Source organism: Apiospora aurea, assembly GCF_038362705.1.
Source record: "Apiospora aurea strain CBS 24483 chromosome Unknown utg000004l_segment0_segment0, whole genome shotgun sequence".
NCBI classification, from domain to species: domain Eukaryota; kingdom Fungi; phylum Ascomycota; class Sordariomycetes; order Amphisphaeriales; family Apiosporaceae; genus Apiospora; species Apiospora aurea.
Window position 1 is genome coordinate 2,348,963 of NW_027117391.1, and position 26,142 is coordinate 2,375,104.

General features: G+C 52.4%; 6 protein-coding genes across 6 annotated transcripts; 1 reads left to right on the forward strand and 5 right to left on the reverse strand.

The window, feature by feature from the left end:
• Window positions 1–133: 133 nt before the first annotated feature.
• On the reverse strand, window positions 134–3,108 carry PG986_005517 (developmental regulator flbA; the record flags this gene model as incomplete). The annotated part of the gene is made up of 3 exons (XM_066841739.1): window positions 134–268; window positions 333–2,376; window positions 3,059–3,108. 3 exons carry the CDS (start codon window positions 3,106–3,108, stop codon window positions 134–136), a joined length of 2,229 nt encoding a protein of 742 aa, XP_066701601.1.
• A 6,306-nt stretch (window positions 3,109–9,414) lies between these two features.
• Window positions 9,415–10,064, reverse strand: PG986_005518 (uncharacterized protein; the record flags this gene model as incomplete). The annotated part of the gene is made up of 4 exons (XM_066841740.1): window positions 9,415–9,810; window positions 9,882–9,897; window positions 9,957–9,989; window positions 10,045–10,064. The coding sequence occupies 4 exons, from the start codon at window positions 10,062–10,064 to the stop codon at window positions 9,415–9,417; spliced, it is 465 nt and encodes a 154-aa protein (XP_066701602.1).
• Window positions 10,065–12,509: 2,445 nt separating this feature from the next.
• PG986_005519 (uncharacterized protein) lies at window positions 12,510–12,953 on the reverse strand (the record flags this gene model as incomplete). The annotated part of the gene is made up of 1 exon (XM_066841741.1): window positions 12,510–12,953. One exon carries the CDS (start codon window positions 12,951–12,953, stop codon window positions 12,510–12,512), a length of 444 nt encoding a protein of 147 aa, XP_066701603.1.
• Window positions 12,954–16,560: 3,607 nt separating this feature from the next.
• On the reverse strand, window positions 16,561–17,877 carry PG986_005520 (uncharacterized protein; the record flags this gene model as incomplete). Its single annotated transcript, XM_066841742.1, has 2 exons — window positions 16,561–17,220; window positions 17,299–17,877. The coding sequence occupies 2 exons, from the start codon at window positions 17,875–17,877 to the stop codon at window positions 16,561–16,563; spliced, it is 1,239 nt and encodes a 412-aa protein (XP_066701604.1).
• Window positions 17,878–18,392: 515 nt separating this feature from the next.
• Window positions 18,393–20,195, reverse strand: PG986_005521 (uncharacterized protein; the record flags this gene model as incomplete). The annotated part of the gene is made up of 2 exons (XM_066841743.1): window positions 18,393–19,437; window positions 20,155–20,195. The coding sequence occupies 2 exons, from the start codon at window positions 20,193–20,195 to the stop codon at window positions 18,393–18,395; spliced, it is 1,086 nt and encodes a 361-aa protein (XP_066701605.1).
• Window positions 20,196–20,739: 544 nt separating this feature from the next.
• Window positions 20,740–25,518, forward strand: PG986_005522 (uncharacterized protein; the record flags this gene model as incomplete). The annotated part of the gene is made up of 3 exons (XM_066841744.1): window positions 20,740–22,212; window positions 22,265–23,830; window positions 23,893–25,518. 3 exons carry the CDS (start codon window positions 20,740–20,742, stop codon window positions 25,516–25,518), a joined length of 4,665 nt encoding a protein of 1,554 aa, XP_066701606.1.
• Between the last annotated feature and the right edge of the window lie 624 nt (window positions 25,519–26,142).

A 26,142-nucleotide genomic window follows, 5' to 3' on the forward strand; every position in this document is an offset into this window, starting at 1 on the left:
AGTCAACTATATTGTGAGCCTGAGCAGTTGCATTAATACACAGGCCATAGTAGAGCATGGGTCATCTCGTGCTGGGCTGGGTCGGATAACAATCCTGTCGGATAGGCGCTTGGAGCCGTGAGCAAAGTTGACTTTACTTCCGGTTCGATCGACTCTGGCTTCTCTCGGGAAGTCGAGCACCAGCGCTACCGCCAGAGATGGTATCAAAGTCGTACTGCTTGAGGGTGTTTTCGTACTTGGCGTTGCGCAGAAATTTGGGCACCGAGTCCTGCAAAGAAACCAGTTAGCACTCAAGAGCAAATCAAACATGGAGAAGGAAGGCTGCCACTTACGCTTGCCATCAACTTAAATACGGCATTTTGAGCGTCCTCGAAAAGAGCCGTCACCTCATGCAGAGTGTCGATCATGGCTACGTCTTGACCGACAGCCTTGGTCATGCGAGTTGCCAGGTTGTTTCGAAGCTGGTGGTCGATATTGAGCTCACATGGAGATCCAGGTGCCAAAAAGGCATTGTAGATACCGTACGCCTGAGCCATGATCTCCTTGATGCCGTCCATCGAAGTAGCATTCGGGTTCTTCTGGGCCAATCTGATGGCGGCTCGGCACCCACGTACGAACTCGTCCACTTCAAGGTAGAAGGACAGGTTCTCCTCGCAATGTGTTTCCCGAAGGTTCTCGCGGAACAAAAGTCTCAGCGCCGCGTCGCTCAAAATCTTGTCAAGCCTCTGCGTATTCGAGTCGCGCGCAATGCCCGGGCGCGTTGTCACAATACCTTCGCTTTCCGAGGAACGACCACGACCTCCAGCACCGTTCACTACGTCTCTTCCTCGGGCGGTCATTTGGTATATCGCATTCTTAGTGGGCTGGAACATGGCGGCAGATGGGGACGACGCCATGAATTGGCGGTCTTGCTGGATAACCTCCATCAGGTCATACTCGACAAATAAGGAGGCCATCTCATGACACTCGCGGCGGTCCACGGTTGTGCAGCAGTCTATCAGCCAGTCGGAGCAGGCTTTGCCTGTGAATGTGTCCTTGTATGTTTTACCTGCGATCTTGCGCTCTCCTGCGATCTTGACGCCCGTGAGGCCGTCCTTGTAATCGCTCAGCGAGTCCGAGTCGGCTGAACTGACGCTCGACTTGATGTTCAGGCCGTTGTGTCCAATAAACCTGCGGAAGACAACCTCCATAGTGCCCCGGTCCATGACAATCTTGTCTGATTGAGGATCCCTCTCCAGGATCACCAGCGAGCTGACACCTGTAGCAACCAAATCGCCAATCTGTCGCTGTTGTATTCCATTTCTGCTGCAGAAACGATCCAGTACGCAAACGCCCTTGGGTGTTAATTGCCAAACGGAACCTTTCATGGTGTACACCTGTTGCAGCTTGCCGTCTGCGGACTGAATGAATCTCGCATCGACAAATCGTTGGCATATAGATCGGGCCATATCTTTGGCCATGGAGAAGGTCGTGGTTGTCGTTGTGGTGACAATGCGCGACGGGTCTTTCGGGTCAGGCATGCGGTTGGACTGGGAGAATTTAAGAGAGCCGAGATTGTTGATGGCATCTTCGGACAGGAAGGTATGCTCAACCCGCGTTAACCGTACACGGTGAGCTGACAGAGGTAACAGACTGACGAGAAGGGTTGAGAATAAGTCCTTGAAGTCGCGAGTGAAGGGCCGGTCGTCGTCCGTCATACGGAGCAGCCTTGAACTTGTTTGATGCATCTTGTTTTGGGGTCCAGGCAATCGAATAGGAAGTGGTGTATTAGGGTCCGCCTCTGAATACGGCCTCGAAATAGGATCTCCCAATTGAGGCACCTTGTTCGCACGCTTCGCGTCGAGGAGCGGGCTGGAAGAGGCCGGGGAAGCTGATGTAGACTGTAAGCGGGATTGGTTTTCCGGGCTAGCCTGCTCAGTACTGCTCGCGCCGTTGCTGGTGAAGCCGAACGAGGACGAGTCGAGGGAAATGGACAATCGCGAGAGTCCACTCAATGCAGAAGTCGAGCGACGAGCTCTTATGGTACCTGGGGGCTCCGCAGAAAGCGACACGGACGAAGAAGGAGCGTGGTTGTGGGATTTCGGGCCAATGGTCCTCTCCAAGGCAGCAGAAGCCAACGAAAAGAATCCTCCACCCGACGACCGCGGTGTCCTGGGCAATGACAAAGCCGAGGAAGCGGAACTGGCGGACGACGAGGTCAATTGGTGTTGACGAGCAGTGGCGTAGTCAACGAGAGAAAGCTTTCGGTTGCTAGCACCGGTAACAGCGACAGGCTCGGGGGCGTGGTTGTTACTGTTGTGCGACGGTGGTGGTTTGTTAGTCGGGCCTTCACTGAGATCTGACACAGGCTGCAAGATGGGCGGGCTTGCAACGGGACTGGAGGTGGTTTTGGTATTATTAGCGTCAATGCTGCTGTGACTAATGGCAGATGCAGCTAATACGGGCGGAGTTGCAGCTGTCGTCGTCGTCGTCGTCGGGAATGATGACGATCCGGTGGACGAAGAGGGTGGTGGTGGTGGTGGTTGTGTGGGTGATGTTGTTTGTGGTTCTGTGTCTGCTGTTTGTGGCGGCGGCAGTGGTGGTTGTCCTAGAGGTTCCTTAACCGATCCAGACAGAGCAGCCATCTACCATTATTAGGGAATAGGAAAGGAAAAAAAAAGAGAGGAACTAATAAGAGTGGTGTAATATTGTAGGTTAGAGTAATAGCAGTTTTTTTTAGTTGGCAGAAGCGGTCAAATGAAACAAGGTGGCCCATCGACTTGATTCAAAACTGCGCACTAAATAAAAGCAAGAGCGAACGGGACGAGGAAGACAGCGAAAGAGAGGGGTGTGGGAATGAGGGGGGGGGGTCGGCGCTCGAAAGGGGGGCGTGTGTGGTTTGGGCCTACCTAGTAATCTAGTAACCTAGGCATGTATTCCAGCGCCCAGGGTCGTAGGTCGTCGGTCCATACCACTACTGCTACCTAAACAACAATAAGAAACGGATGCTGCTGGCTGAGTAGTCGCGGTCGTGGCCGTAGCAGCCAGCTAGGCAGATGGAGTGTACCTAGTTACTGACAGGACTGGACTGGGGAATGGAATTCGAACTACAATGGAAAAATTTCCCATGGTTTTGTTGGATCGACTGGTTCTCTTTCGGCTGGGTGTCTGTATGTATGTACATGTAGTTAGCGATGGGATGTCTGTGCTGACTGGCTGCTAACTTCTACCACCACATCCATTGGAAGTCCAGGACTATTACTAGCTACTGCCTGCTCCTGGCCTGGCCTGGCCTGGCCTGGCACTGCACTGGCCGTACGTGCGCACGCAGCCTGGACTGTGTCCTGCTGCTGCTGCTCCCGCTGCGACATAACATGCAAATACTACGACATTCGACAGACCATCTATTCAGGCTAGGCCAGGCCAGGCCGGAGCAACACAGTCAGGTATAACCCATATACCACAGCAGTGCTATAGCCGGGCAGAATGCCAACAGAAGAAGTGCACAGGTGCAAGCGCAGTGAGCGAGTGCGTCTGTTGCAGTTGATCATGTACCGTAACGGAACTTCGTATAGAAGAACTTAACGGACTACGACGGTACATCCATCCACCACGCACCTAGATAGATTAGGTGGGTGGATGCCATAGGGTCCCATGTGGGTTGGGTTGCAGAAGGTAGGGGGACAACAGAAAAACAAAACGAGAATGCCTGCAGAGCGCACGCAGAGCGCACGCAGACAAAGTGGATGGCCATGTGGATTGGATGCATGGGTGTGGCATGGCGGCATGGCATGGCTTTCCAAGTGGGGCCCCTGGTCTAGCGTGTTCCTTTCCCTTTTCTCTGCACTGTCCACTGCCTTGGCCCTCTGAGCTCTCGGTGTCTCTGAGAGTCTTCCGTCCCTCAAGCACTCAACCCCCTCCCTCCCCCCTCTTCGGCAAAGCGTAGTGTGCAGCAGCAGCCAGACCAGACCATCACAGCCAGACTCTCTTATGGGTGATCACATTGCAATTGTACAGTAGTAACATAACCGAATAGGCTGTAACGTGCATGCGGACCCAGCACTTTCCATCTCGCAAGAACGTCTACAGTACACATATTCGGGCATTTTTGACAAGGTATTGCGGGCCATCGCTGAATAACGCATGAGAACAATGTTAATAAGAAACTCTCCGGCGGCGGTGGAGGCTCTCGCTCGTTCGCCGTCTTTCCGCACCGCTGTCCCTGATCCCCTTCCTCGCGCCGTACCTCGTGTGCTCCTGCGCAAAAAGTCATCTGTCGTTTCTCACTACGCTACATACACATGTACATACATTGATACTTTACCTCCCCTGAGCCATGCGTTGGGCCCAAGTGGATCAATTGACTGACAAGAGAGACGAAGGGAAAAAAAAAACCCTTTTTATGGTCCTGGGGGTTTCATTTCACCCTCGTACGTTAGTCATCAGTCTGATTGCAATACAGTACAGACACGGCTGGCCAATGTACCATCCGGCCATGCATTGATCAATGTACGTCAAGCTCATTACTGTCGTGCCTCTACCAGATGCTACAATTTGAGCTGGCAGGTGTCTTTTCCTTTGACCCTTTTCCGTTGCTCAAGTCGAGGTCGGTCTCTCTTGCTGCTGGGTTTGCTTGCATCGCGAGGGCGATTCAATTCCTGTGCAGACAGTGTCTGGGTTTTTCGAATGAACCTCCGTATCTTCTGACCAATTGCACCATCGGTGAAATCGCCAGGGGTGGATTGCCCATTCCGGCAGTCAGGCTAGTATATTACATATCCTCATCCGATAGAAACCCCGGTAGACCGCTTCATCGCTACGGTGCGAGGTGGGAGGTGGGAGGTGGGAGGCAGATACATGCACATCTGACCCCCCTACTCCCTCATTGGTTGGCTGAGTAGCCCAGCCTCTCGCAAACGGCCTCCCACCAACGTCCTTGTTTCGCGTGGCTATGATGGGATCTTAGTGGAAGCATGCCCATGTGCCATGTGTCCGGTCAGATCTTCATGCAGCATTGATTGTGGCGGCCACAAGTTGCTCGATTGGCCCACCCATTGGAGGAGCTGTGTAACATTGCTGAGTACTCGTCACAAATCATCTTCTTTGTCCCCCTCCTGCCCACCCCTCTTCCCGAGAACCGAGCGTCTTGGAGGCCCAAGGCACTAGCACCAGACCCCTATCTTATTGAGTACGTGTGTTCTCACCTACGCGCCACCATCCCTCTATTGGCGCCTCCACTGGTTATATGATGCGAAGGAGGATGCTGATGTCGGCAACCCATGCCGCATAGGAGGTAAACCGCGTGGGTAAGATGGCATGTTATACCAACTAGAAGTCGATCTGGAAAGACTGGAAGCTTGGCGGTCGTTCTGTTGAGGCAGCTGCAGCATATTGCTACGCGCCCAATTAGCATGATGATATAATTAGTACGTACCCATTCCATTCTTTGCCATCTCATGGCGGATCTAGAAGCGTGGCAATACCCCGAAAGGCACGTAATGCGTGCCGCTCGAAACTCCAACCACAGTGTTTCAAGCATGATGTTTAAGCACTTGTTCGTATGTAGTATACGCAATGCACTCCATAGCAACCGTTGCCGCTTGCCGCTAGGTAATGGTAGGAGTCGCTCACTCGGTGTGTCTATAGATTCTTTGTCTTACCGATTTGTCGGGTCTGTCAATTGATTCCATGAAGGAGCGTCTGATATTGAGGAGGGGCGCCATTGCATTAGTTGGCTCACTTGCGAGAGCAAATGCATGCTTGATGATCAATAGCCCATCATCAGTAATGCCACTTGACGTGACATGATATAGCAGACGGGCAATAGGCATGTTGTGTTTGGTACTTTAAGTACCTGGCAGCTGGGTTGCGGACTTTTCAGAGGACGAACAATGCTGTGCAAATGCAGATAAGTCTTACACACTGGGCTAGCTTACCCCCACCGCCTATGCTACGGCGGGCAAACGTTTGGTACTTCCAAGCATTCCTACTTTGGGTTAACACGATCAATAAAGGCAACTTCTTTTTTATCCTTCTTCCTCTTCTAACTTCTTCTTCTCCGCCAGTCCAGTGCGAACTTGACTCAAGGCAGAAATGCCAGCATCAGCTTGGACAGATCTGCGCGTGGCTGGCAGGGATATTATCCAACACGTCAAGCTGGTTCAGGCATAGCTTCACACTTGATACCCCAGGCCGGCCATCTCACCAAACTGCCTTTGTACGTAGCCTGGCCGGATCTGGTCCAACAGCGGGCAGGGCAACTGGCAGAGCATGCTAAGCTTGGCCGATACTAGCCAAGGGACACCGTAGCTTGTACGACAGACACAGGCAGAGCCCGGTTGGGATCCGGGAAATTGCACACGTTGTTCTTGACGCGCGTTCGGCAGATGCTGAACCAACGAGAAGGGGGAAAAAGCAAAAAAGGGCACTGATCTGGGCAGGGGCCAGTCTGACTCTCCAGGACTATGCGATTCTATACTGGTACGGGGCGGCCTATAAGCAGCTGGCCTCGGGCGGTATTCGCAAATGCATACTGTACTTTCCTTGAGAGACCCTTAATTGAGGCAACTGCTGCCAGAGTAACTTGTCGGCTAGCGGACAAGCTGCTGATCTTTTGAATTGGCTTTTGCCCAGGCGCCATAGCATGCAAGGAGAACGTAGCAGCATGAACCTACTAAGTTCAACGAGCCCCGAAGCCCCCGGGCTGCCGATTATGTGCAAAGCGGATGCCCCCGTAGCAAGTAGTAGCAAACAAACGCGTGAAGTTAAAAGGCAAAGGCCATCACGGGAGAGCCTGCCATGACTAGGCTGAAGTCTTTGATATTTCATTCCGCTGCCGCCTGTATGAGAATGTTGCCAGCCACACGAAACAGCAGCCGGACCTACAGTACATATATAACATGAGTTTGGATGAACCTGTCATGAATGGAGGAGGATGCCTACAATGCCTCGTGGCGGTTCCTTTCACCAACCAGAAACATTTCACAGTTCCAGCCTATTGGGGTTTTCTCCGCTTCCGGCAGCGTGTGACCTGCGTGCCGGCAGGCTTAGTGCCCATCTCATTGTGTTGCTTTTATTTTTTATTTTTTATTTTTATTTTTATTTTTGCCTTCCACGTTTTCGCGTTCTTTCCCTGATCTTGCCCCTTTTGACTGGTGGTCGTTCAATATATCACAAACACCCCGTTGAAGTCTTATCCTGGGTAAAACATGGCGGGAGACAGGGCCTCCTCGTGGCCAGGCCAGCCGCCTCTAGGGTGAATTGACTTTAATAGAATCGTTCCGGAACGCCGTTCGTCGGCTGCATCTCACATCATCGCCAATAACCTGAAACTCTGCGCCCCCGGATCACCCAACCAAGCATGCGTCTCCAAGGTTTCTAGAAGGTCTTCCTGCTCCTCTAATTTCGTTTCCTCTGGGGTTGAGACTCCAAAAGTAGTCGCCTTAGCCTGCTCTTTGGTTTTTGGGCAGGATCAATACGACGTTCTACGCATGCCCCTTGCGAATTGCGCCCAGGAGGATGGGATGGTGTGCTTGCACCGCCTGTCTGCCCAATGGGCGACATCCCAGCTATGGGACTTTTGTTTCAATCTGGCATGGTGACAAGACCGCAGCATTTGTCAAAGCAGAGTCGTGCCCTGTTTCTGGCCATCAGCATTCTGGCATGATTTAGGTGTGTACTACTACGGATGTACATACTTACATAGATGCAGTGCCCCTCCGTATGCGGGCCTCTTGATACATATATCTGTTTTGGACCCATCTGCATCAAGGTATACCCTGAGCTGCTTGACCGGGCTGGCCTAGTAGGTTGTGCTTGTGTGTTAGGTCCAGTGGCTTTTCTTCCTACATAGGCGTTAGTAAAACAGACGAAGGGAAAATGGCATTGCTTATTCAGATATATTGAGGTGCGCTGCCGTCCGCGACGTGTGTCGTCCTCCGTTTCAAACCTTGGCACCCCCAGAGCCAGAGAGCTAGAGAGCTACCTAAGGTACAACTTAGCTGTGACGCAAATTTGGAACCTCTAGCTTCACGCGCAGCGGCTTGGTTCAGTCTAATAATAAATAAATCTACAGTCTATTGGAACCCTGAAATCTCACGTCTCGGGAATGGACGTGGGGGGTCACGGCAAGGCCGAAGAATCAGCAGCAAAGAGCCGCCCGGCCGCGTCAGTTCAGGGACCTACCCTGGTGCCCGGCTGAAGAGCTGAAGGTTAAGCCTTGCGCAGTAGAAACCGTAGAACAGACGGTGGAAGGAATGAATGGAGCCTCTCGATGCCGTGTCCTGGATCCCCCCGGGCCATCCTGGAAACTCGAGCAAAGCCACCCGGCAGTGAAGTTTTCCCTCCACGAGCCGACCAAGGTACTCCTCGGAGCGTTGAAACTCGTGGTGGAAGCAACATGGATGATATGATATAATCAAGGCCTCTCCGACCTGGTCAGACCAGAGACCAGGATGAACGGCGCCCTGTTCATGATATTGCCTACTCGGTATTCCCGTGTTTCCAGGTTGCGCAGGCGTCTTATTCCCATCTCTCCGAACTCCCAACGGTTAACGGTCAACGGTCAACGGGGACATACCCGTCAGCTTTGAAGCTCTACATAGATACTGAGAGCACGACATGGATGGACAGCTTCAATGCTGTGGTGTAACAGGGATGCTCAAGTCAGACCAAAGGCGTATCAATCAGCGAGCACGGCTAGATATTGTATTGTTGCTTATTCATATTGCACTGCTGCTATTACCTCGCATGAGACATTACGCCTTCGGTATGGAAAAGAAATAGGAAGCATGTCGTAGTAGTGTTGTGAAGCCGAGGACCCCCCCCTGCAGCTAGAGAATAGAACCCACGTGGGCGTGACGACAAAAGCGGATGTTTTTCACAAATTTCCTGCTTATACACGATGCTTGGATTCTGACAACAGATCTCCCCCAACCACCTACATCTGCAGGTAAGAGCCCTGAATAGCTAAGCTACCTGGCATGCATTACATAAACCTGCGGCGTATGCGTTGCACATTGGTCGCTAGACAGGAGAAGCCGGAAGTCCCTTGGGATTTTAGTCTCGTAAGATTTGTGTTGGTTTGTTCCAGACGCTCTAGGGCGGGACTGGAATGATCGGTATCGCGATCCTGCCAGCCACCGCCTGGAGGAAAAAGGTTCTAAAATGAAATCTTTCGGGGTAGGCCGGCGATGCGTCAAACCACGACCAACCTCGGCACGCGCCAGGACCGTCGCAAACCTTCTCCTTGCACGCTTCTCGACACCGACACAGGACGGGCGGCCGCTTCGTCGTTGGATGGACATAATTAGCATCGAACGGCGCAAGAACTGATCCAGGCCTTCGGCGCTAGCGCGTTCCCACCTGGTCGGCCGCATTCCTTCCTACGGCTTCGCCGTGACACTAGGTCCTTAGTCAGGCTTCAGGCTTCAGGCTTCAGGCTTCAGGTAGCGAAGGAACGAAGTCCCAGTCCCAGTCCCAGTCCCAGTCCCCATCCATCTTTGTGTGGGCACCATGGCCACCATGGGCCCCAAAGGCACTAAAGGCACCAAAGGAGTGCCCCAGTCTAGCCAGTCCTGTCCCAGCTTGGGTCCGCTTGAACTTCGGATCGTCTTTTCGGCTGTTGTGGAGGGGCCACAGTAACTCCCACATGGCCTGCATGTGGAATTTCATGGAGATTGACTCCGAAGGAAGCGCTTGCAGCATGTCAACAGCAAACACCTGCCACCCGCCTTGCTGCTTGCTTGCTGTGCGTGCAGGATGCGCCTGGACTTCAGAGGCCCCAGGCCCTTCGCTCCAATATTGCAATTGCAATTTTGCCCAACTGACTGCCTGCATGCATGCATGTGTGCACGTTCGATGCGACGTAATATATGTATACGTCATTTGCAGAACACACATACTGTCCAACATGCTAGCCTACATGGAGTAAGTCTTATCCAGCGAGGAGGAGGACTGGCTGATATGGATATACTTACCGTCTGTCTGATACCGACGGCAGGCCTGCAGACCTACGTGAGAAGAGGCCCAATCTTTGGATCACCGCAACGTACTGCACTAACTAACATGGTATGCATGGGCTGCATATTCTTGGTACTCCATCTATCAAATCACGAAGGAAGCTCCCACCCCAAGTCGTTCGAGACGATAATGTAGCATCAGCAACGGGGGTCGGCTGGTTCATCCATGATCCCACATGCAGAAAGCACATGGAGTCCGCTCTAGGTATTTTCCAAAAGCAGACCATTCCTAGGGAAATCGTACGATGCCATCACCCTTCCCGACTTACCCCTCAACAGAACCAGAACCCTCAGCACTCAGCAAACATTCAGTTGGTGCTTAGGTATTCTCGCTCTCTCTCTCTCTCTCTCTCTCTCTCGCCCAAAATTAGCCACCAGCCGTCCCAGAAGCCGTCCCAGCATCATCCCGGGCCAGGTCGGGTTTTCCAACCCAGGCGTCGGGTGAATTTAGTTTTTCTGTGTTTGAATTTTCGGATTCTAGAAGGTACGGGCAGGACAAGTTTGATCGTCGTCCCGGGTGGACTATCAACCAACCCCGACAATTGGCGACGACAGTGTCATCCGTGTCATCAATCGCCTTAAAACACAACTGTCGCAGTGGCCATGCAAACAATACAATGCAATGTAGCCGTCCGCTTACTGGAGGGCTCGCCTTACCAGTAAACAAAGATCGGACACTCGCTTCCTCCCACTCCCGTTGAAAAGAGCGTACATACACTCAAACCCACCTATAGAGAGGTATGTATAACAGGTGGCCGTATATGCAGCGATACTCGGTATAGTCGGTCCTGGTACTAGCGACACTCCCGTACAAAATAACGGTCGCGCTCCGTGTGAGGCGAACTTTTTGCATGTACGCCGTACCGAGCCAGCAGCTGACAGGTCTTGTCTTGTCTCGTTGCTCGTCTCCCCCCTCGAAAACGTGAGATTTGCTACTACTAAGAAAAAATGGCTGCAGGGCAGACCACGCTAGCTCGCGGTGATAAGTAGCAAGCAAATCCAGACTGTTGCTTTTTCCCGTTCACCGCCTAACCCAGAGACCCACGCACCACGCGAAGTCGCAAAGGGGATCCCGAGTTCAACCGCCAAGAGCAAAGCGCAAGGCCTCGACTACTTGGTGATAGATAGTACGGTGGTAATACGTTTAGTACCGTGGTATTGAGCAGAGTCATTAGACTGGGCGCTACTCTGACTGGCTGACTCACCCGGGTTGCTTTGCTTGCACTGGTCGGCCGGACTGCTTCCTACCTGTGTGTTTATGGCTATTACCTACATACGTACACGATATTGCATGCACAGTCAGTCCTGTAGGTGAGAGTGAGTAGGTAGTCTTCAGAGGGGGAGGATGCCGGATGATGAGCGGTGGCAGAGGACAAGCAGGTAAAAGTGAGTGAGTGGCCATTGGCAACTGGCCAGAGGACAGAGGGGTTGGCCGAGCGGTCGGCTGGAACAGAAAATGAGAAGGAATGAATGGTCGGCTGGCACCTGGCTGGCTGGCCACGCCCACGACGGGACGGGTCAAAATGCAGATCATAACGCCATCCTGAACATGGTTGGTTGTGCTCCCACGTGGCAGCAAACCCCGCCAAGCTGAACAGTCCGGCCGTTTTCTGCGCCCGTCTCTTACTGCTTCCAGTAAGTAGTGGTGCATGTCGCTAGCTGGGCGCGTGGGCATCTCAACCTTAGCAGATTAATAGCAAAACAACATGATACATACAGTGTGAGAGTGAGAGTGAGAGAGGCCATCGCATGCTCGCTCAGCTCCTTGCTCCTTCGGGGCTTATCTCGCTCCCTGCACGTACGTAGGTACGTAATCTTTTCTTTTGGTCGCATGGATGCATTTCGCCAATTGATAACTCGACTCCCGGGCAATGGCAATCCCGTCGGCGAATATGATCGGCGTCATGTAGCGGTTTTAAGCGAGCAGACATGGTGATCTGCCGAGGCAACAACGTCAGTCCAAGGCACAGTCAGTCGGCGCCTTCGGTTTCAACCTGCGATAGCAAAGGGAAGCTGGTTGCCGAAGACAACCAGCGGGCAAATCCCTCCTACAATGCTTACATTACCGTACACGTCTCATGCACCATCGTTATTGCAGATCCAAGCGGTGTTGGTTGGCCCCTAACAGTGGTAGTACAGATAGGGGTTAGTGAGCTTCCTCGGCTGCAATGGTATAGCAAACGCACGATCCATTCATCCGAGGGCGCCGGATCTGCTTTTCGGCCGGCATGCGATCCGTTTAGGGGGGGCGAAACGGCAGCACTACCAGACCGGTTGCCCCTATTGATTACCCCTAGTACGGAGTAGGTGATGTATTAATATATCGAATCGCTCGAGACCGACCATCCCCGGGATGGGCTTGCAGCATCTTGGTACCCACATTGCACAACTGCTGGCCAGCCTGCTGGCCTGTAGCACCTGATATGCGAGTGAGATAACGTTGTACGCCGGAGGCTTCGCTCTGTAGCACTACCTGCCACAACGGCCTTTCTCTCTGTGTGCTCTTACGACCTACGATCTGCGACCCGCGACCTGCGACCTGCGTCCTGCGTCCTGCGTCCTGCGTACGACGTGCTCTTTCTTGCCCGGACGCTGTCTCCTATGGGGGCTTGTCTGGGCACTGTTCAGAGAAATGAGATAACGCGATGTTCCGCAGACTCCTGGTCTGACTCGTGTGACTTCGGTACCTGGCTGCTGCTCCTGGCTAAGTTTAGAATGATCTTTGTCGAGGGGGCGTAGAAGCCCGGGAGATCTCCAAGGAGCGAGTGCCAATCGTAGTCGGTCGTGGCACAGCATGGGCTCGTTGCGCGAGGCCCGACATGTTTGATGCCACAGGCGCTTCGTGGTCGATGGGATCTGGCTCAAGTCACCGAGGGATCCGTTTGCCCATATTTGCGGATATGGGAGATCGGCCGTGACAGGACAGGCACTAGCCAACCCCCCTTGGCCTGCCATGGCTGTCACCTCACCACGTGCTTGCAAGGCCCATGCGATGTATCAGTCGGGCAGCTTCGTGATAGTGCGCCGTGTGTGTCTCAAATCTGTATTACACAACCACGTGTTTGTCGGCAGCCGGTTGTCAAAGAAAGCAAAAAGCAAATAGAGCAAACGGTGGCAGAGTAAGACAGAAACCGGACGGACGAGGCCACAGCCCACATTGACCTTACCGTCCGATCTGGTGATCTAGTCGAGTCAAACCAGCCACCGGGGACTGTTGGAATGGATGAAGTCGCGAGTCTGTTTGACATTTGGAGTAGCACCACTGCTGTTGAGCACGTAATGTTGTCAACTGAGGTTTCCACGCCGTTTCCCACCCTTTGCTAGATCAGATGCCTAGCTGTGTAGGTAGGGCGAAACACCGAGGGCGGTTAGGGATTTCTTCTCTCATCCGCATCACAGTCGGACTTCTGCCTGAGCCCAAACAAACTCTACTACTGGATGCAGAGTATAAACGAGGTTATATTGCCCTGTGCCCGCAGGTACAGTACGCCCTAAGCGCCGGCAGGAAACGATCTGTTGATGTCATCGATCATCCGTGAAACATTCCTGTCGCTCTGTTTCGCGTATAAGGTTTACATTACAGCCATCCGAGCCAGGTGAGTACTCGCGCATGTTTGACGCTTATATGCCAGCTCAGAGGTAGCCACGTGGGTTTGGACGACTTGTGTGCGCTACTGCCCTCCTTGTCGAAGCGAAACGACCAATGCCCGCGAGTTAGGCAGTCTGGCAGTGAACGAAAGCTCTAGGCGAAGACAGCAACGCTGTTGCCGGTGCAGCCGCATCTATTTGGGGCTTCAGCTTGGCTTCCCAGCGGCTGTTGTGCTTATAACCATGCGCCGGCGGCGGGAAGCCAGGAGAGGCTAGTAACTGTATTTTGTCGAAAAGAAGCCCGGGAAGCTCGAGGTCCTCGCCCAGATATTACTCATCGTCTCTTTATGAAATTGGCCCCATTACTCGCAGATCATACATGGCTGTCATAGCCCTACTCGATATAGGGAAAGACACAGAGCACGGCAGCTGGGCACTTGCCGAGTAGCCATCCAGGTGGCGAAATATCTACCTGGGCTGACATTCCCTTGAGTCGAGTGCCATCCAACATCTCCTAGCATGGTATTCTCTGTGATGAGTAGGATGAGATTGCACAACTTATGACACTCACGATCCACCTCGATGCTTTCTGGCGCTGGTAGGCTGTAAGTGTATGCGATATAAAAAGAGTCGATATCTATCAGATACCCTAGTTGTGGGATCCCATCAGCTTCGTATTGGTATTCCTGCTTCATGCAAGTCATCTCTAGTGGTGTTTCTCGCCTGGCAGCAGAAGCCTATTTAGTATTGGCAACCTGGCAGGGAGTACGCAGAGGGGGGGAGCGTGGCAGTGCAGTTCGGGAAGCTCAGACTGTCCAAGCGAGTCTTCCTTCTTCCGATCTTTGTCAGGACGAACACCACACGCCCAGATTCAGCCAATGCATACGGCCAATGCTCCTGCTGTTTCCTTGCGGATCGGCCGAACAGCCAAGCCCGGACGCGAGAAACCCCGAGTCCGGCACACGCTTCCCCGGAGAAACAGAATTCAAACCCAAGTGCTGACTAGCTAGCGGAATGCGGCTATGGCAAGGCTGTGTAGATGGCCTCGCGTTCATATGCTTGTTTGTAGCCAAGTATGGAAGGACTGGGCGGCTGCCTCCAACTACGCGTCGACAGAGCGCATGGAACAGAGAAAGGTCCAAGATAATTATTGCCGGTGATAGATTAGGAACCGACCGGAAATCGCCCATGCCGCGATGTCTGTCTGCCCCAAGTGTTATCCAAATCATGCCCGATGCGGCCATCCGCCGCCCTGAGTCCTTAGGAGGACACCTAGGGGCTTGAGTCTTTCTTTCTTGGTCATAGCTGATACGCCGTATACTGAGACTGTCCTTTGACAGGCTTGTTGATTAGACGAGTGAATTTGTCTTGCTCGCACCCGATTTTATCAGCCGAAATGACTTGGGACTTACCCCTTAAACACATATCAAGACAAATCACCATATAGACTAGGAATAGACAGACAACGCCCTGCACGGTAACGTTATGTTGCCTAGCCGTCGCGCATGGATTGCGCAGTCAAGCTGCTGGAGGGCTGGAGCTTAGGACTATTCGAAAGTGCCAACAGCTTTTGACTAAGGTGGCCCTTCGCTGGGAAACAAGCTTCATCGGTTAGATTTCCGTGTCAAAGTAAAGCCGGCGGCGCATCCATCCATGCATTCATTGTAAAATGAACAACGGCTTGCGAGAGCGGGAGTATAACGCGTCGCATTCATAGAGTACACCGAGCGACGTATTGACAGACCTCCAGAAGAGCGATGAGAGTGACAAGGTCTGATCACCTTTGACTACAGGTATTTGCCCCCTTCCGTATCTCTCGGCTTTGATTTTCTACAGCCTCGATGACCGCAGCTTCACAGCTCCCGCCCTATCGCAGCAATGGCATCCACTATCAGTCGGTGGGTCGTGAACCGCGAAGGAGGCCTGACTCGGCTGGCCGTTTGGTTGAAGCAGCTAGGTAGAGCTACATTGTTTATGAGACGAAGCCGTTGAAGGCCCAGCCCCGTGTGCTAGCCTGCTGCCCTGCGATGCCAGACCCCCCCGCAGCCCCTGTCATCGTCTTAGGACAGGGCGGAGTTTCGAAACGACGAGGTTGGAAGTTCACTGTGTTCAGCCAATATGCTACGAGTTACGCGCCAACTGGTCCCGCGCCTCGTATCTTATACTGACATTTTGTACCACGACGGCCAAACAGCACTACTCATATCCCAAGGGGGTTCATGATTTCAAACTCCTACGGGTCATCTTCCCAGATGGTCCAATACAAACACAAAAACACATATCAGCTCCTAGACATCATTGAAGCCTCCCTCTTTCTAATGATAGGAAAGAGGGGAGAAAAGGACCTTAGGAAGGGAGGGAAAGGGACACGCCGCAGTGCATCGATACAACTTGGAAACTTCATGGTGATATGTGAAGGGTCTATTTGCAGGCTACGATGGCTGCGGGAAGCGGCGGATGATGAGATGAATTCTTGGCAGTCAATGTTTGGTACAATCCAAGGAGTGCAGTAACGAAGGAGAGAAGAAAAAACCTGATAGAAATGTAAGTGTGAGTAGGGCGTCCCCCCTGGCAATGATCCATGGCCAAAGTCTTAAGGATTGCAAGGGCCGAGCTTGATGATTCAGTGCCCTATCCTTGAGCAGCCTGTTTTTCAGGTAGAGTCCGTCACATAGATTTCAGAGGTTCAATTCGGTATTCATTAAAAGGTGTTCTTCTCTTTCTATCATTTCGTGTACCGTGTCTGAGCCGGCTGATGAATAAGCCGCGGACCCTCACGCTCAGAGTAGATAACTGTACATGGCGGGGAGACGTATAAATGCTGCCCTTGAATTTCAACTTTTGCTTGATGCTTGCCCTCTACGCCTTTTTCTCCTGTTGATACACATGTTGATTCTTGCATTTTGAGCTCCTGTCAGAAGCCACCGCTATTGCCGCCTTAACCGTCCAGACCGTCCATATGTTACCCTCTTCATCATATCGCAATGGGGGCCTGATCCTTCTTCCAACCCTTGCTTCGCATGCTAGTCTCGATGGCCCTCCAGATCGACTCGACCACCTCGCGATCGCGCCAGCGGCTCGCGTCGGTGCCTGTGGGGTTAATCGCCTTCCAAGGGTCGATGCCGACGTTGAGAACGCGGTGGCCCCAGGCCTGGATGTTCTCGGGGAGCTGGTCGCCGCGCCAGCCCACGTAGATGCCCGGGATGTGGCGGAACAGTTCGTGCGGGTTGGTCCAGCGGTACTGCTTGAACTGCCACGGCTGGCCCGTCGTGAAAACAGCCACCACACGGTTCCAGTACTCCTCTTTGAACTTCTCGGGGCCCTCGACCAGGATAAAACGCATCGGGCGGTTCGGGTCAATGTCCTTGCAGTAGCGATTGATGTGCAGCATGGACGCGCTCGACGTGGAGCCCGCGTTGGCGCTGTCGGCGGGCATGAACTGGCCGCCCTCGAGGAAGGACTTGATGTTGGACATCCGCAAGAGGGAAGAGGCGGAGGGCGACAGGAGGATGATAGGGTCGGGGCGCTTGGTCTTCTGGTTGAGCGCGAGCGACGGGTTGGAGGAGATATTTGTTGTGGAGGATCGGCTCTTGGACATGAAAGGTGCTGCAAGCTTGCGAACATGGGAGAAGTCCTGTCATCACTTGTGGTCAGTATGTGAAATATGCCGTAAACGCCTGAAGGAGGAAAAAGGCGCCGCTCTGAGACGTACAGTAGGTTTGATTCCTCGCAGCGCCGCGTTCCGATCGCCCATTTTTCGCTCGCTATTGTATATCACGGCCAGCCGTGGATCTAATGTGCCCTTTCCTGCTCTTCCCACAGTGCCTCCGATGACGGGAGCCTGCGCGCCCTTGGACGCCAACGCCGCCGCCGCATTGGAGGCGACGCCATCCTTGTCGCCAGCGAGCGGCTTGATGTATTCGCTTTCCTCGCTCGCACCTTCCAGCCAGGTGATCAGGTCTAACCGCTCGACGAAAGCCAAATTCTGCACCTTCTTCCCGCCCGCGAGCTCGTCGTTCAGCTGCGACACGGACGCCGTGTACTCGGGGATGGCGACCTCGCGCTTGAGCCAGGCCAGGTAGATGCTGCGCAGGTCAACGGGCGTGTCGTTGGATACGAAGCGTGTCGCCGTGTCTATAGGTAGCGATATCCGTGTCGGCGTTGTGAAAGTGAGCTTTGTGGCCTTGGAGAGGTCGGCTTCGGAGCCGTCGTCCAAGGTTGCGGTTATCGCGCTGCCAGACGCGAACGACTGGCGCAGGAGCAGCAACGGGTCCATTTCTGTGGTCGCCATGGCGTCCAATTCCCAGTCCAAGTAGCTTGGCGCGCAGATGAGCTTCTACTTTGATTTTGATCGGAATTGAATGTGGTAATGGTTGAGTTCGAGGTTGAGATGACGCGCGGGTTTGGTTGTTGAACAAGTGAAGCTCCAGAAATGCAGCCTTGTTGCACAGCCACACGTTTTTATAACTTCGGTAACGAGGCTGTTAGTTTTGGGGGGGGATCAACCACCACACTCTGAATTGCCCATAACACATAAGAATTCAAATCAACCGACTAAATCCAAGTGGCCATGGTAAATACGATATTATGATAGAGGGAGACAGGTTGAGTAACTTAATGTCGCCAGCTCACTGCCATGACGGAAGCATCGACTCGGACTCACTCACCTTCGGGGTCAAGTAAAAAGCTCCGCCAAAATCCAGATGCGAAAGCGCTGATCGAATTATTTCATGGGTTTCGCCTGCTTTCTACGTCTATGTGCCTCACTGAAATCTGCTCGAAATACATGGCAGTCTTGCTTCCCCATTAGCCTCTGTTTAGAGTGTTGCCGCTGCCCTTCGGATTAGCCTCGACATATTCATCCCACTCACGGGCCTTCATCGTCTCGGCATCCGCTTTCTCATAGTTGTCTTCATCTGGGGTCGCCTGTCGACCACTAGCCTCCCCGCCACCCTCGATGATTCCGCCCCGCCGCCTCTCTTCTTCCAAGTACTGATCAATACTCATTGTAGGCAGATTGTGGCCAGATCGGAAAACCCCTTGCTGTAAGTCTTGCCGTCCGTTTGTGAGCGTGAAGGGCCGTAATGGCTTCCCGTCCTGGCTCAGGAGCGGTCCAGACGACTGCATGTTCTGGAAGGGTGAATCCAAGCGGTCCGAGTAGCCATCAACTTCCGTTGGCGACCGGCGTCGCCTCTCGTCCTCCTCCACGGTTGTTGTGGTAGGAATGAGCGGCACAGGGGCCTGGGCTAGGACATCCATCTCGCGACTAATACCTTCCAATGCCTGGAATGTCATGTAGGCACAGTAGCCTATGTTGGCAAGGTATAGCTCTCTGACGGCTTCCTCATCGCCACCATTCTCGAGGTAGCGTGGAGAGTGCCGCATATACTCGAGCTTCTGCTTCAACTCCTTCTCGTGCTTGAAGTTCGCAATCTTAGCATTGCGCCGAGCTGCTGGATCTGTGGTGGAGATTGTGGAGAAGCGCTCCGGATCCTCTTGGTACAAGGCGAACAGCTTCAGATCTGATGGAGAGAGCAACGCATAGTTGTCGAGAAGGTGTAAAAACCGTTCATATGCCTCTCTTGTTGTCCTCAGAGCTGCCCTGCGCTCAAGAGGGGTAGCGACAGAGATCTTCTGCAACAGTTCGGCTATGCGGTAGCTGACCAACAGATAGGGCAGATCTGCTGTGTTGATATCCTCCAGACTTTCGTTGTTGCTGAAAAGCGAGACTTGACTGATAATTCGGAGGCATTCCTGGTAAGCGTTCAGAGCAAACTCCAGATCCTCGCGATATGTCGGAGAGCTTGCTTCAAAGGTGCCATCTAATGTCGCCTTTTTTGGACTCGGCGCTCTGGAAGACCGATTTCAATGTCTTTGGCTCAGCCATGTTGGCACGAGTAATGAGTTCAGCCGCACGGTTGTGTAAGTCAAAGAAGCACGGATGGCGGGAGGAGGTTCTTTCTGCCTCTCAGTTGGAAGTCAGACCAAGTTGCGGAAAGAGAAGGGGAGAAGGGGGAAATTATTATGATTGTATGCACGCCGAACAACAATAGCCCGCGGTGGCCAGGTTGGTCCTATTTGGGTGGCAAAGATTTGGGATATGTCGCATGTGCATGCCCATACGTAATAACTTGAGCCGATGTCTTTCAGACAACAAACCAAGCAATCAATGGAGGGGCAATATTGTATCATTGAGGTTAGCAGGAGATCTTCCACCATACGCCGCACCCAAACGCCCCTCGTTTTTTTTCTGCCTCACTCAGTCCGGGTACGTACCTACTTGCCCTACCTACCTACCCCTACCAGCTTAGGAGGTAGGTACCACAGAACCTACAAGTAGAGGACCCTGCATGACAAAAACGGGCATGTATCCATGTTTCAACTGCAACCTGACTTGCTAACCTTATATTGATACTGCGGCATACGTACATATCCGATAAATAAACTCCCCGATGTCTGAAGCATATGGTTTTCCATGTCTTCACCGAGGTCGTTCTCATGTCCAAGGTATGGAACAGTTGCGGTGAATATTCTCAAGGTCCCCAGCTCGGTGCAAATGACCACCTACAGGTACTCAAGACCTGCTGAATATTCAATGTTGTATATCATGTCTGTTCCGAAACATGATGTCGGTTATGTGAGTAGCAGGTGAGGCTATTCTGCAGAACGGGAAACCGCAAATGGTGAACAATGAGTGGCTGCTTGTTTGTTCGTTTGCCTACTTACGTACCTACCTCTCCTACATAGGTATGTATCAATGCTGTGGGGGCTCTCCGCCTGTTTGTTTGCATGAAGTGACAATCGATCATCAGCCCAATTCAATGCTGTTGCATTTCTCTCGCATGTTTATATTCGAGATCAGTACTGGGCCTCTCCCACTTGAATTATCACCTACGTGAGGCATCCCATGTGTGTCTCGAGGTAAATGGTAAGAGACGAAGCGCGTGCTTACCTTTTCAGTCTTCGCCTTTCTCGGCGGACATTGAACTGTACTTTCGCTTCTCACCAAACATACCCAGTCTACCCCTCGTGCAGGCCCTTGAGACCCGTACCTCCTTCTCAGACTCAGATCAAAGCACATCGTATCCTTGTATACATGTATACACCAACAGTGCTGCACTGATGTCCCCCTAGACCTGACCACGGCACTAAGATGGCTTCGGAACAGCGAAGCCATACGTCTGACCCCGGCCCGTTGTCGGCGGTCGATGATGATGATGATGATGCTGCTTCACGTAGCAGCAAGCCCCATGCAGGGGATGAGAGCGACCCTGATGACTTGAGCGATGGCGAGCCAAGTAATGACCAGCCCGAAGCGCTCAAAAGAAGAGCCATGCGACTTGCTGCTCAACGGAGCCTCGACGATTACAGAAGAGAACAGTTGAAGACGGCTGGAGAGAATGCCAGTCACGCCAAATCTGCGACGCTTGCACCTGGTACCCAGAAGGTTATTGATAGCCCGCGCGAATACCAAGTCGAACTTTTCGAGAGGGCAAAGGAGAAGAATACCATCGCTGTCCTCAGTACAGGATCGGGAAAGACGAACATTGCCGCACTTTTACTGCGGCACACCATTGAACAAGAAATCATTGATCGCAACAATGGCCAGCCCCCGAAAATAGCCTTCTTCCTTGTTGACAAAGTCTCGCTGGTGGCACAGCAATCTGCATTCTTGCGGACGAACCTGGATTATTCGGTTGGCGACGTGTCGGGCGAGCAGCTGGGAAGCTCGGGAACGAAACGAGACTACTGTCAAAATGTGCTTCTGTCTAAAGACGTAGTCGTTTGCACAGCGGCCATTCTCCTAGACTGTCTTCATCACTCCTTTCTCAAGATTGACCAGATCAATCTCTTGATCTTCGACGAGGCCCACCATGCTAAGAAGAACCATCCCTATTCAGTCATCATCAAGGACTTCTACGCAGACGCCGAGAAGCACAATAGCCAGCGACCGCGCATCTTTGGAATGACAGCTTCTCCGATAGACGTGAAAAGAGGCGACATTTTGACCGGCGCTCTTGAGTTGGAAGGCTTATTGCACAGTGAAATTGCAACTGTTGCAGATACAGGGGCTTTCCGAGAACATCTACAAAAGACGAGCATCGAGAAAATCGCCGAGTACAGTCTTGCCCCAGCTCCTTTCGAGACATCACTTTGGTCGAGACTCAACAATTTGATCGGACACAACAGCCACTTCAAGAGACTGTTTGATTTCACTAAATGGGCTACCCGAGAACTTGGTCCATGGTGTGCTGACCGAGCCTGGCATCTATGTTTCACTGCGGAAGAACTGCTCAAGGCCAAAGCCAGGACCGAGGCATATGTCATGAAAAGAGCCGTAGTTTTACACAACGACGATAGACTGGTCCCCATGATTGATAGTGAGGTGAATGCTGTGCAGCTGGCCTATGAGATGCTGCTAGCACATTCCCAAAAGGAAGTGCAACCGTCTCATAACCTGGTATCTGATAAGATACTGAAGCTGTATTCTATATTGACCAAGCAGTTCACACCTAAATCGGATAAGTGCATCATTTTTGTTGACAGGCGTCTTACCGCGGTTGTATTGAACGACTTGCTCACGCAGTCTGGAATGGGGCTACAACACGTTCGACCGCAGATACTGGTAAGCTATATCTATCCCGTCCCTAGAATATCAGTACTAATACTTGGATCAGTTAGGTACTGGCTTAGTGGAAGCTGGCGAACAGCTCGGTATGACACGTAAGGAGCAGGAGGCTGCAATAAGGCATTTCAGGTCTGCAGAGCTCAACTGCCTTGTGGCAACCAACATTGCTGAAGAGGGCTTGGATATCCCAAACTGCAATATGGTCATCCGGTTTGATCTGTATAACACCATGATACAGTATATCCAATCCAAGGGCAGGGCTCGTATGGAGAACTCGCGGTTTTACCACATGCTGGAGCATGGAAACGAGGACCACCTCCAGAGGTATCACAATATCAAGACGAATGAGAAAGCTCTTGGCGAATTGGCCACCGTCCTACCGGAAGGCCGGCGAATCTTGGGCAGCAGTTACAATATGGACTATTACTTGAGAAAAGAGGTCAAGAAGTCTTACACAGACAAGGAGACAGGGGCGAAACTGACTTTCAAGAGCAGCCTGGGAGTCCTGGCGGATTTTGTCTCTTCCTTGGAGAACACGCCCGATAATTCCCTGCATGCGGATTACGTGGTGAAGAGTGTTGGCAAAGATTTCCAGTGCGAGGTGATTCTGCCCGACCATGCTCCCATCAAGACTGTCATGGGCGACCGCGCTGCTTCCAAGCAAGTCGCTAAATGCTCTGCCGCATTCAATGCTTGCTATCGTCTGAGAAAGCAGGGGTTCCTCGATAACTGGCTCCAGAGTACTTTCAGCAAACAGCTACCAAAGATGAGGAATGCAAAACTTGCTCTTAGTTCCAAGAAGCGACATGAGTATCCGATGAAGACGAAACCGGGTCTATGGTCACAACGAGGGATCCCTACACAGTTGTACGTTACAGTGCTCCGACTGACTGACCCACGGGCACTGGGCCGATCTTCCAGGCCAATGGCCCTTCTTACACGAACATCATTACCCCCTGTCGCCGACTTCCAAATCTTCTTCGGGAACGGTAGAAACTCAGGGGTGCAGTGTGTCCTGCTTGGCGGAACCATGACGGTATCGCTGGATGACACTAATGCTCTAACTGCTTTCACCTTGCGTGTATTCGAGGACGTCTTCAGTAAGCAGTACAAGCACGAGGCCGAAAAACTGCCGTACTACCTGGCTCCTTTGGCCAATAGCCATGATTACGACGTGGAGCACACTTCCGAACATATTCGCAAGCTGATTGACTGGGACTGCATGACAACGCTTCAAGGCCACCAAGACAGAGACAATAGTACCTCGGCAACAAACGACTATAAAGATTGTTTTGTTACCGATCCTCACGATGGCTCTCGGAAATTCTACACAATTGGCCGTATTGACGGTTTGAAGCCAAGTGACACACAGCTTCCAAGCGCCCCCAAAGGCCTGAGCAAAAGCAAGGGCCGGAGGCAGGCTCCAAACGACATCTGGAACTACAGTGTTAGTTTGTGGTCTAGGTCGAGAGCCAATATGGAGCGCCGTGAGGACCTCGCCGTGGTCGAGGCCGAGTACATACCTCTAAGGCGTAATCTTCTTGATGAGTTCGAGAAGCCATCGGACACGCAAAACCGCTGTTACATCTGCTTCCAGACCCTGAAAATATCACCGGTAAGTTAAAAAGTAGTGTATGTATGTGCAATTTGGACTAGCAGCTAACTGTATGAAAACAGCTACCTACCGATGTTGTCTCCATGGCCTACAACCTACCCGCTATCATTCACCGGATGGATGCCAACTTGATAGCATTGGAAGCATGCGAAGCACTGGACCTCAGAATCCGGCCCGACCTGGCTCTTGAGGCAATGACCAAAGACAGCGATAATACTGAAGAGCACGACGAGGAAAAGATCAATTTCCAGAAAGGCATGGGCAACAACTATGAGCGACTGGAGCTCTTGGGCGACTCATTCTTGAAGATGAGCACTACCATAGCCCTTTTTGCTCGAAAAGCGGACGCAAACGAGTTTCAGTATCATGTCGACCGTATGGTGATGATTTGCAACACGAATCTGTTTAATCATGCTCTCGAGTTGAAGCTCGAGGAGTCTATACGATCAAAGTCCTTCAATAGGCGAGTCTGGTATCCTGACGGCCTTGAGTTGCTCAAGGGAAAGCAAAACGAGAGCATAATGGGTAGGAAGGGAGTCGGAAGAGGAATCCATGTCCTTGCTGACAAGACCATCGCCGATGTCTGCGAGGCCCTCATCGGTGCCGCCTATCTTACAACTTACGAACAAGGCGACTTTGACATGGCTGTAAAAGCCGTGACCAAGTTCACTGGTAATGAGCAGCACACCATGATGAAATTCGATGATTTCGTAGAAGGCTACGTTGCACCGGATTGGCAAAAGGCTAGCCCTACAGCTGTTCATGTTCATCTCGCAAATCAAATCGAAGAGCGCCTGGGCTACCGCTTCCAATCCCCTCGACTGCTCCGTTCCGCTTTCACTCATCCGTCATACAGTTTCATGTATGAGAACATCCCTCACTATCAGCGCCTCGAGTTTCTAGGGGACGCGCTGTACGACATGGTTTGCGTCGACTATCTATTCCATCGATTCACCAGTGCCGACCCGCAGTGGCTCACGGAGCATAAAATGGCCATGGTATCGAACCAGTTCTTGGGATGTCTTTGCGTGTCCCTAGGCTTGAACAAGCATCTGATCTCAATGACTGTCGCGATTCCCCAGCAAATAACCGAGTATGTCGGAGCCATCACCGAGGCACGAGAGGCTGCCGAGGAGGAGGCCATGAACTCAGGGCTTCCGCGAGACGCATTCGCTCGCAACTACTGGGTAGACGTTAACCCGCCCCCCAAGTGTCTGCCCGACATCCTCGAGGCCTACATAGGCGCCCTATTCGTGGACAGCGGTTTCGATTACGCCCAAGTCCGGCAGTTTTTTGAGACGGAGGTGCGCCCCTACTTCGAGGACATGCACATCTACGACACGTATGCCAACAAACAGCCCTCGACAGCGCTCGAGAACAAGGTCAAGCACGACTTCGGCTGCGACCAGCTGCTTGTGCTGCCGCTGCGGGGCGACAACGACGAGGACGGCGGCCTCGGCGAGGCCGGGTTCGAGTGGGGCGTCACCATCCATAGCCGCGTCGTCACCACGGCCTCGGCGGCTAGTCTGCGCTACGCCAAGGTGGCCGCGGCGAAGAAAGCCATGGCTTGTCTTCAGGAGCTTGACCTGGCGCAGTTCAGGAAGAAGTACTGCTGTAACTGCAAACGCAGCAAGTCCATTTCCGATACGGCTTCGTCTGTGTCTTATTCTGCTTCTGCTGTCTCATGATCCATCGGTCATCCGTGAGAACTAGGTGGGGGAAAGGATTACGGTTTCCAAGAGTTATGTAAAGATAAGATACGTTGCCTATGCTTAAGATTCGTTATTCATATAGCGATCTAATGAGCACGACCCAGCTACGCACGAACCAATGAATAATAAATACTCTGCCATGTCAACCTTTAGAGTGAGACGGGCAGGTTAAGTGTGTTTCCCTTATACATCTACTTCGCAGTAGCTATGGTATTCAACTGGTTGATAGCTCGTCACCTCCCAGTTACAAAACTTGCCGGGTGTTTTCGAACGGAATGCTACCCATGTCTTCTGTGAGGCTGCTCACGTGTGTGACTTTGACAAGAACAAGGCGGCATCACATCGTAGATAGAGACCGTCAGGAACCACCAAGAGTAGTAATAATGTGTTTGAATTGTAATTTTATCATGCTGCCGCATACAAGGAAGCCAAGTCCTCTGGTGTCTCCCCACTGGATATTTGTCCTGTACACTCCACCTCTTCTCATTCCATCCCCACCTCCGCGCCCTCCTCAAGCCATACACCAACAACAAGAACAACAACAGGACAGATGAAAATAAAAAAAGACAGCCTCGAACCTCAGGGCCTCGCTAAACCTCC